The following is a 9,577-nucleotide window of genomic DNA, read 5'->3' on the forward strand; positions in this document are numbered from 1 at the left end:
ATACACTATATTACCAAAAGTATTCGCTCAGTCATTCAAGTGATCAGAATCAGGTGTCCTAATCCCTTGGCCTGGCCACAGGTGTATAAAATCAAGCACTCAGGCATGCAGACTGTGAAACAAGACATTTGTGAAAGAATGGGCCGCTCTCAGGAGCTCAGTGAATTCCAGCGTGGAACTGTCATAGGATGCCACCTGTGCAACGAATCCAGTCGTGAAATTTCCTCGCACCTAAATATTCCACAGTCAACTGTCAGCTCTATTATAACAAAATGCAAGCGTTTGGGAACAACAGCAACTCAGCCACGAAGTGGTAGGCCACGTAAAGTGACGGAGAGGGGTCAGCGGATGCTGAAGCCCCTAGTGCAAAGAGGTCGCCGACTTTCTGCACAGTCAACTGCTACAGAGCTACAAACTTCGTGTGACCTTCAGATTAGCCCAAGTACAGTACGCAGAGAGCTTCATGGAATGGGTTTCCATGGCCGAGCAGCTGCAGCCAAGCCACACATCACCAAGTGCAATGCAAAGCGTTGGATGCAATGGTGTAAAGCACGCCGCCACTGGCCTCTAGAGCAGTGGAGACGCGTTCTCTGGAGTGATGAATCACGCTTTTCCATCTGGCAATCTGATGGACGAGTCTGGGTTTGGAGGTTGCCAGGAGAACGGTACATTTCAGACTGCATTGTGCCGACTGTGAAATTTGGTGGAGGAGGAATTATGGTGTGGGGTTGTTTTTCAGGAGCTGGGCTTGGCCCCTTAGTTCCAGTGAAAGGAACTTTGAATGCTTCAGGATACCAAAACATTTTGGACAATTCCATGCTCCCAACCTTGTGGGAACAGTTTGGAGCGGGCCCCTTCCTCTTCCAACATGACTGTGCACCAGTGCACAAAGCAAGGTCCATAAAGACATGGATGACAGAGTCTGGTGTGGATGAACTTGACTGGCCTGCACAGAGTCCTGACCTGAACCCGATAGAACACCTTTGGGATGAATTAGAGCGGAGACTGAGAGCCAGGCCTTCTCGACCAACATCAGTGTGTGACCTCACCAATGCGCTTTTGGAAGAATGGTCAAAAATTCCTATAAACACTCTACTCAACCTTGTGGACAGTCTTCCCAGAAGAGTTGAAGCTGTAATAGCTGCAAAAGGTGGACCGACATCATATTGAACTCTGGGTTAGGAATGGGATGGCACTTCAGTTCATAGTAGGAGTCAAGGCAGGTGAGCCAATACTTTTGGTAATACAGTGTATTTAGTTACTATAGAAACGCTGGACGCTCACAGACGTTGTCGGACTTTTCTGTAGCGTTTTGTTGAGTTTGAGTGGGTTACGTTGTGTTTGTGTTCAGACGTCAGCAGAGCTGAGAGAGCAGATGCAGAACAAAGAGAAGGAACACGAAGAAGCTGTGCATACTATGAGAGAGCAGGTAATGAACAAACACACACATATACATACATACATACATACATAAAAGGTAGGCAAAGTCCAAGTTAGAAAGTCTTGCAGGTTGCAGTTTTCCACCTGTTATATTAAAGTCTTGTGTTTTCATGTTCATTCTGTCAGGAAGAAACACAGATTTTATTCTAGTCACACTGTGACACACAGTCTCCCACTTCCTCTTTTTTTTTCACTCGTCCTTCCCCCCCTCTCTCTTACTCACACCGGTTTGGTTCTGTTGGGTTGTTTCTGTTAATCTGTCCTTGCTGTCCCTGTGCTGCTTCTTCTCGTCCCTCCACTGGTCCGTCCCGTGGCTGGCCGGCACTACAGGTAGCCAGTCAGAGTGCAGTCAGTCAGGAGCAGGTGGATATCATCCTGCAGGAGAACGATGCTCTAAGGACCAACCTAGCAGCTCTAGAACAGGTAACACAGCTGCAGAACGACCAATAGAGGGTGCTGTCTACACAGGTGACAGCATTACGGAAGATCCATCAGTGTTAGAAATTACACTGTGGAAAGCCCATGTTTATACACAGTACAGGGAAGTTTCATTAATATACATCTGTGATGTAATGTAATGTCCACCTTAATGATGCTTTAAAGAACTTTAACGTCATTCCAAAATAAATGTATCGGCGTTATATCCATGATATATTTTGCATCCTAGATGAAAAAAAAAAAACTACACTACTTTAACTCTTAATACAATATCACACCTACTTTAGAGAATATTCTGTAGATACTTGGGTATTTCCAGAACCAAAGACATGGAGTAGTACACCCAACAGTGAACACATCATCAACTTTAACATGTTTTTTTTTCCCTAGGATCTTCGTTCTCCCACTAACATCGATCTTGTTGCTTCTTTCTCAAGTCGTCACACACTTGTTTAAACGTTTCCACTTTCGAAAGTCCACTGTCTTCCGTTCCTTCCTACCTTGCATGTTGGATTTACACTTGCATCACGTGATGGTCATATGAAGTTCATTAAACAACAGAACAGAACCGAGCAGACAGAGAAATCATTTGTACCTTCTTGGTGTATTCAGATCCAGACAGTTAAAACGCAAGAGATGAATCTGCTGCGTGAACAGCAAGAGACGCTGACGTGTGACCTGCAGCAAGTACGAGTTGAGCAGGAGAGGCTGTTGGCTCAAAGGGATGACCTTAACTCACAGCTGCAGGTGAGATACACGAGCTCACTGAAATACATAAATATAAATTTATTTTATTTTTTCTAAAATAAAAAAAAAAAACAAATTCACGATACGATTTTTATCCCAATTGTTTGGAAACAAAATGGGCTACAAACAAATTATGACCAAATATAATGATTAATGATTTATTTATATAAGAACTATGCAAAACACCATTACCTGCTGAAATGGTCTTGTGTACCTCATAAACTTGAAATTAAATATTATTTTAAGTAACAATAATTAATACATAAGATGCAAATTTCTTTACAGAAACACTGCACGTCTCCATTTATCTCCTTTTGATAAAAAAAAATCTCCTTTTAAAAAAGTATTGTCTTATTTACCTTGCTAACTGTCAATGGATTTAACACCACAAAAATACGAGACAAAATTAAACAAAAAAAAAAATAGGTCCTTTCTTTACAGAAACACATTTAAACACAAATTTAAATAATCCACTGATTTTAAGAAGACAGCTCTTAAATAATGCAAAAAAACAAAAAAAACAAAAAAAAAACTAAAATTGAGTAAATAAAAACATAGATATTTGATATCAATGAGTTGTCAATGGATTTAACAACACAAAAATATAAGACAAAATTAAACAAAAAATAGGTCCTTTCTTTACAGAAACACATTAAACCCTGTTTGTGTCCTCTTGACGCTGAAATAAGTATAAATCTTAAATAACAAAAAGATTAAGTGTTGTCACAATGTGACGTCTTGATTTAATAGTGGGGTCACTCACACGCATACTGCCACCTACTGTGCTGGATTGTGTACTTTTAGTGACTTTTCGAGATAACGCTTTTTACAATGGATATAACGCTCTTTACAATGCATTGCAATTCTTTTTCTTCTTTAAATAAATTCATTTGAATTTATTTTTGATCGATTCCAAATCCATCGTTACATCCCTAGTTTTTGTTTATTTTTAATAAAAGAACTGTTGTCCTGGAGCTGATCGATGAAATGTCCTGTGTTAGGAGTCAAGCTTTGCCAACAGGAAGTTGTTGGAACAGTTGACAGAAGAAGGACAAGAAAAGGACAAACTACTGAGGGAAATGGAGGAAGTCAAGAAGGTACAGACAGACAGACAGACAGACAGACCCAGACTGTAACCAAGACGTCAATCAATATTTCCAATATTTTTAAACTTTCAAAGACACAGTGACCTGGAATGGGATTGAAGTGTGTTTGTGTGTGTGTGTTTTTGTGTGTGTAGACTGCAGAGAAAAGGAAGACCATGCTGGATGATATGGCCATGCAGTTAAACCAAGAGATGTCGGTCCACAAAGAGGCACTGTCAGACCTAAAACTGCAGCATGAAAAGGAGGTGTGGTATGGGAAGGAGCCCCGAGGAAGCTGAATCAGCACCTTTTGTCTCACCTGTCTCCATTTACTATATTCTAAAATAGTTCTCTTGTTGAGTCTTTTAACTCTTTAAAATGCATGCTTTCAATCAAAAAACCTCCCCCCCCCCCCCCCCCCCCCCCTGCTGCTCTTAGGTTCTAGGTGTGAGGGCTCGATATGAAAAGGAGCTCCGAGGTCTCCACGAGGAGAAGAGTCGCTCTGAAGAGGAGATCAGACAACAGCTGAGAGAAGAGAAGGTGAGAGGGGAAACAACTAAGTTAGAAGTAAGAGGAGGCTGTCTTATTTGCTTATTTATTTATTATTATTATTATTATTATTATTATTATTATTATTATTTATTTAAGGTCACCGAGGAAGCCAAACAACGTATGCTGACATGTCCGTTGACTGTGTTTGTGTCTGTGTCAAGGCTCGCTCCAAAGAGCTGGAGTGTCTCCAGCCCAGGGTGGACGAATTGAAGACTCAGCTTCAGTCAATGGAAGGAACCAGGGGTTGGTTTGAGCGACGCTTGAAGGAGGCCGAGGTCAGTGTGGTCGCACAGATTCAGCCGTGCGATTTAACTTTTTTTTTTTTTTTTTTTTTTTTTTTTGTCAAATCCAAAGACAATCACACTCCCATGAAGCTCCACACTGGGTATAAAGAATTAATTCTATGAGAAAATAGTAAAGATACTATTTACTACAAATACAACTACAACTATAAAGTAAACAATTAAAAACATTTATATTAATGATGCCTATGAAGAGAGGTAGAGAACAATGTTTTCGCGGCTTTTCCAGAAAACCAGAAAACCAATGTCCGTTTGTACCATGCAGTCTATGATGTCCAAAAGTGTTACCGACCACAGTTGTCATTTTCTCCGTGTGTTTAGGAGAACTTGGAGAAAAAGTTACTTGATCATCAGGAGGAGATCAAACGTCTGCAGACTGAACACTCACTTCAACTGCAGGTATACATGCCCTGAATTCAGATGTGTAGCGTAGTGTTTGCCCTCAATTAAGATTTTTTTTTTTTTTTTTTTTTAACCAGTATCTTTTCATCTGTTTACATTGTGGAAATCGATAGACGAACCACAAGTAATACGTCAGTTAGCTTGATTTTGCTAAGAATCATGGGATATACCAATGCTGCTGTTCCAAATGGCAGCTTATCATGGAATTCGTGTACGAGTGTGTGTGTGTGTTAGACCAGAACAGGAATTCCCTGGACTAATATCCTGCTTTTGTCCCAGGAATTAGTCCAACTAGACAGGCGTTAATTAGAACCAGGGAATTGGAGGATAATTAGCTCCACATTTTAAAAAGAAATAAGTTTGACTGAATGTGAATGAATTTGGGTATCTAACCTCCTTAATTCCACTACAGTTTTTCAGCTTCTTCCTAATGGGAGTATGGATCCTAAAAAATTAAATTTTTTTTTTCATCTTTAAGGAAAAACAGTCACAGTTGGAGACAGTGAATCAGCAGCTAACGGGGGAGCAAAGGCAGCGGCACGAGGACGGTGAAGTCATCGTCAAACTCAAACAGGTAATAGTCAGGGAGATGACTCAGCGAGGCCCGCCCTTTTGTTCAATCTGTCAATCAGGCTTCGCCCCAAACCAACAATCACTGTGCATCTTGCAGGAAATCAAAGACACGTTGGACGGACAGAGGATTCTGGAAAAGAAGGGCAGTGCAGCCGTGAGTTCACCGACTGACGAAGGAAAACGGCGTCGACATTTTTAGCAGACGGTTGGAAAATAATTTAAAATCACCGTAGGAATGTACAGTGATAGACTGGTGTGGGTGTCTGTGTCTGTCAGCGGAAGGATCTGAAGCGGCAGCTGCATCTGGAGAGGAAGCGGGCGGACAAACTTCAGGAGAGGCTCCAGGAGATTCTGACCAATAGCAAAACTAGAACAGGTGATGTCACTGTTGTAATGTTCCACATCATCATCATCATCTTCAACAGCTTTGTACAAATAATTATTATTATTATCATCGGTAGAAGCAGCAGTATTATTATAATGTTAGGTCATTTAAGAGAAAAAAAAAAAAAAACTTTGTCAGAGATGTATGGAAATGTCAACGGTCAGACAAGAGGACAGGGAACAATTTTGAGAAAATATGTGTGTGCGCACGTCAGGAGATTCAGTGATTTTTCAGTGTAGAAAATCCTGCTCAATATTTAATGCAGTGAGGTGGACACACTGGCGTCTGCAAACACATACACAATGCGTCGTCATCCATAATCTATGAAGAGTGATGAAAATTTCAGGGACCTTTGCTGCACAAAATCTAAGAATCAGACATTTTAAATGAGCCCAGCGACTGTGTGATTTAAAGAGACAGACGCTGTCTTAGAGGGGAAAAGGTGCTCTCAGACACACAGACTTTGCAGACTGCAATGGTGGGGCGCTACATATAATAACAAATGCGATCCTAATCTGTCTCTTAGGTCTGGAGGAACTGGTCCTGTCGGAGATCAACAGTCCAAGCAGGACTCAGCAAACTGGAGATTCCTCCTCTGTCTCCTCCTTCTCGTACAGAGACATAATAAAGGAGGCTCAGCCCACCATTCAGAACAAGGTGAGCATTAAAGGGCTTTGATGACATCATTGCAGCACATTTTTTGACTATTTTGTGGTCTTTAAAGTTCCCCTTTTTTGAAATCCGGTTGTAAAAAGCACATCTGCAATGGCAATAACATGTTTTCATAACCGCGATAGAACAATAACGTGCTGCTCCCTGATCACGTCCTCTGTCCGGAAATCCGGTTGTAAAAAGCACATCTGCGTCCTCTGTCCACCAGTCAGGAGCAGGCAGTCCTCAGTCTCAGCGTCCAGCTGAACTGTCAGACGATGAGGTTGGAGAGCTGTTCCAGCGTCTGGCTGAGGTTCAGCGGGAGAAGTGGATGTTGGAGGAGAAGGTTAGGTAGATGTCACCACGATGAGCGTAAGGAGAGAAGTGTCTTGAGCCTGAACGCGATCTTCCCTCTCTCTCGTCAGGTAAAACACCTAGAAGTGAGTTGCTCCTCCATGGCGGAAGACATCTGCCGGAAGAGTGCCATCATTGAGACGTATGTGATGGACAGTCGCAGAGGTAACAACCAAAATGGGAGCAGCGGTAGAGAGATTATTGCCAATTGTACTTCATTCAGTTTTTACTCTTGTTGTCTGTGTCTTCATGCCTTCTCTTTCCTTGGGCCTCTTGTCCTCCTAAACTCAGATGTCTCCGGGGGCGCCATTGGGGGTCATGGCAGTTCTCAGGGTCTGGGTTCTGTCCTCAGGGATCTGGTGAAACCCGGTGATGAGAACGTGAGGGAGATGAACAAGAAGCTGCAGCACATGTTAGAGGAGCAACTCACCAAGAACATGCACCTGCAGAAGGTAACACTCCGACAATAAACATTGTCAATTTATCCTCTGAAAACTGAAACTGAAAACTAAAGGAGCAATGGAAGTATAGTCAATATTTGTTGCGTAAATATTATAGTCACTCCAGATATACGGTACAATACAACAGTCTAAGTACTGTCAAAACTTAAAATTATAATATCTAGCAGTAGATATTAAATAATATGTATGCCTTCTCTGCTGGCCTACAGTTTCAGAATTAGGAACTATATATTTACAATAGCAATATTAACAATATATTTATCATGAAATTAGAACAAAATAATACGATGATAATGATTCTGATGCATTCTCACGCTTGGTTGCATTGCTTCCAGTTGCATACTCTTTTTTTTTTTTTTTTTTTTTAATCCAATCATATTTCAGCGTCATGTGTTGCCAGGTTGAAAGAAGTCACACTTCAGACCTTTATTTAGAATCAGCAGTGTGCCTGTGCTAGGAGTCTAAAATGAATGGCAATGACATTTGACTTTAAACAATCTGATTTTGGTTTGCATCAAAGTGCCAAGGCCTTCTGGCCGGTCCAGAGTTGCATTGATGATTTGAGCGATTTGATTGGACGGTCAGAGAAGGCGCCTCTTGAATCTAGGAAACCGCATGTAGCGACTCTCTCTCTTGAAAATGACGTTTACTGTGCTGTCGCTGCCCCCGGACATTCTGAGCCTGAAGTGATCTAAAAACGTATACAATAATACCGTAAATACTACAGGACAGACTGGACTTTTAGCATTAGCATGGATGGCGATAGAAAAGAGACTGCAAATAATCTGTACAGCAGAGTAGTTGAACTCATCTTAAGGAAAGAGAGGAGGCTGTATTTTGTGTCGGACGTTTTAGTGAGTAAATTGCATTTAGTCTTTTTTAATAGTATCGTAATAATATTATTAAATAATATTAAAATAATATTCTGGCTAATATGCTAGCATCTCAACCTGTTCCTACGGTTAGAGAGCACCCATTACTGCATCCATGAAAAGTGAACTACAACTCACCACTGCACATGCAACGAAAAGGGGACAGTGCCATGCTCAGAGCACCTCAGTGGTAACTTGGCAGCCGGTGGACTCGAACCTCAAGCCTTCCTGACCCAAGTCCGCTTCCATAACACACTAAGCCACCACTGTCCCAAATCACCCATTTCGTTGTACCCCCGTGGTACAATGACAATAAAGTGCCCTATACATGTGCCTCCTAACTAGAAACACTCATCTGATTTATATTTCATTAATAATCCGGACCGTATCTCTTTGTCTCTCCAGGACCTAGAGGTTCTGTCCCAGGAATTAGTCCGTCTAAGTAAAGACAGCAGGGCGGCAGAATCATGAAATAAACCGACGTCCGGATTCAACACTCGCCCATTTCCTCAGTTGGACACGGGAGTGATGCCTACGACATTTCAGTCTGTCAACTGGCTTGGGACTTAAGTGCTGAAATGAATGTCGATAAACAACAGTAGGAATGTAAAACATGACTTTATGTTGGTGTCCAGTGTACTGTAATTAGACACCAGTCCGTTGCCTGGCTTTGACCTTAAAAAAACAAAAAAAAAAAAAACAACCGCATTTTAACTGACTGCAAATGTACATGTTTTGTGAGCGTGTGTTCGTGTGTCAGGCACTGGCAATGATCTTAAACATGCCATTCATTCAAATGGTTTCCTAAGGTTCCAGTTTTGTTATTTCCCTATGGAAACGACATTCTTTCTGTATAAACGTCCGTCCTCCCTGCACTTACCATATGCTAACTGCTCTAATGTGACTGATGCTAGGCTAATTACTTCCTCGGACCAGCACTGAGCACACTAACTCCGGCTAATTCCAAGGTTATTGCTTTTGTAAGGCTAATGGTAGGCTAAACCACTTTTTCGGTATTCGTGCTAAGATGGCTCCTCTGCAAGGTGCGATATAAGGGGCCGCTTATAAATGGCTCATGCTAAGCAATCTANTATGAACTTTTCTGTCCTGCTTGGGTCTAAAACTAAGCTTTATTGTCCGTACAACTTAGACCAGGCTTGGGCAAACTTTTAAGTCGCGTTAACGACATGTTATCATTTTCTGCGCCATCTATTGAGGAAACGTATATAGCGCAAGGAAAGGCAGAAGTATAAATATATTATGAATAAATTATGTTAATAATGTGGAATGAACCCTGTCCCACTCACTGTTTGAC

The 9,577-nt window shown here is 41.5% G+C and overlaps 1 protein-coding gene across 1 annotated transcript in view; it reads left to right on the top strand.

Moving 5' to 3' along the window:
* gripap1 (GRIP1 associated protein 1) overlaps window positions 1-8,965 on the top strand; it is a 17,321-nt gene extending 8,356 nt beyond the window's left edge. Inside the window, exons 9-24 of the mRNA XM_025059103.1 lie at window positions 1,268-1,429; window positions 1,771-1,863; window positions 2,491-2,625; window positions 3,627-3,722; window positions 3,866-3,976; window positions 4,149-4,250; window positions 4,424-4,537; window positions 4,886-4,963; window positions 5,445-5,540; window positions 5,637-5,693; window positions 5,816-5,915; window positions 6,451-6,581; window positions 6,805-6,921; window positions 7,001-7,094; window positions 7,221-7,381; window positions 8,668-8,965. Coding sequence (XP_024914871.1) covers window positions 1,268-1,429; window positions 1,771-1,863; window positions 2,491-2,625; window positions 3,627-3,722; window positions 3,866-3,976; window positions 4,149-4,250; window positions 4,424-4,537; window positions 4,886-4,963; window positions 5,445-5,540; window positions 5,637-5,693; window positions 5,816-5,915; window positions 6,451-6,581; window positions 6,805-6,921; window positions 7,001-7,094; window positions 7,221-7,381; window positions 8,668-8,733 — 1,713 coding nt within the window. The 3' untranslated portion in view covers window positions 8,734-8,965. The remainder of the gene's footprint in view (window positions 1-1,267; window positions 1,430-1,770; window positions 1,864-2,490; window positions 2,626-3,626; window positions 3,723-3,865; window positions 3,977-4,148; window positions 4,251-4,423; window positions 4,538-4,885; window positions 4,964-5,444; window positions 5,541-5,636; window positions 5,694-5,815; window positions 5,916-6,450; window positions 6,582-6,804; window positions 6,922-7,000; window positions 7,095-7,220; window positions 7,382-8,667) is intronic.
* The last annotated feature ends 612 nt before the right edge of the window (window positions 8,966-9,577 follow it).

This window comes from Cynoglossus semilaevis, chromosome 10 (genome assembly GCF_000523025.1).
Source record: "Cynoglossus semilaevis isolate Cse_v1.0 chromosome 10, Cse_v1.0, whole genome shotgun sequence".
In the NCBI taxonomy this organism is placed as follows: domain Eukaryota; kingdom Metazoa; phylum Chordata; class Actinopteri; order Pleuronectiformes; family Cynoglossidae; genus Cynoglossus; species Cynoglossus semilaevis.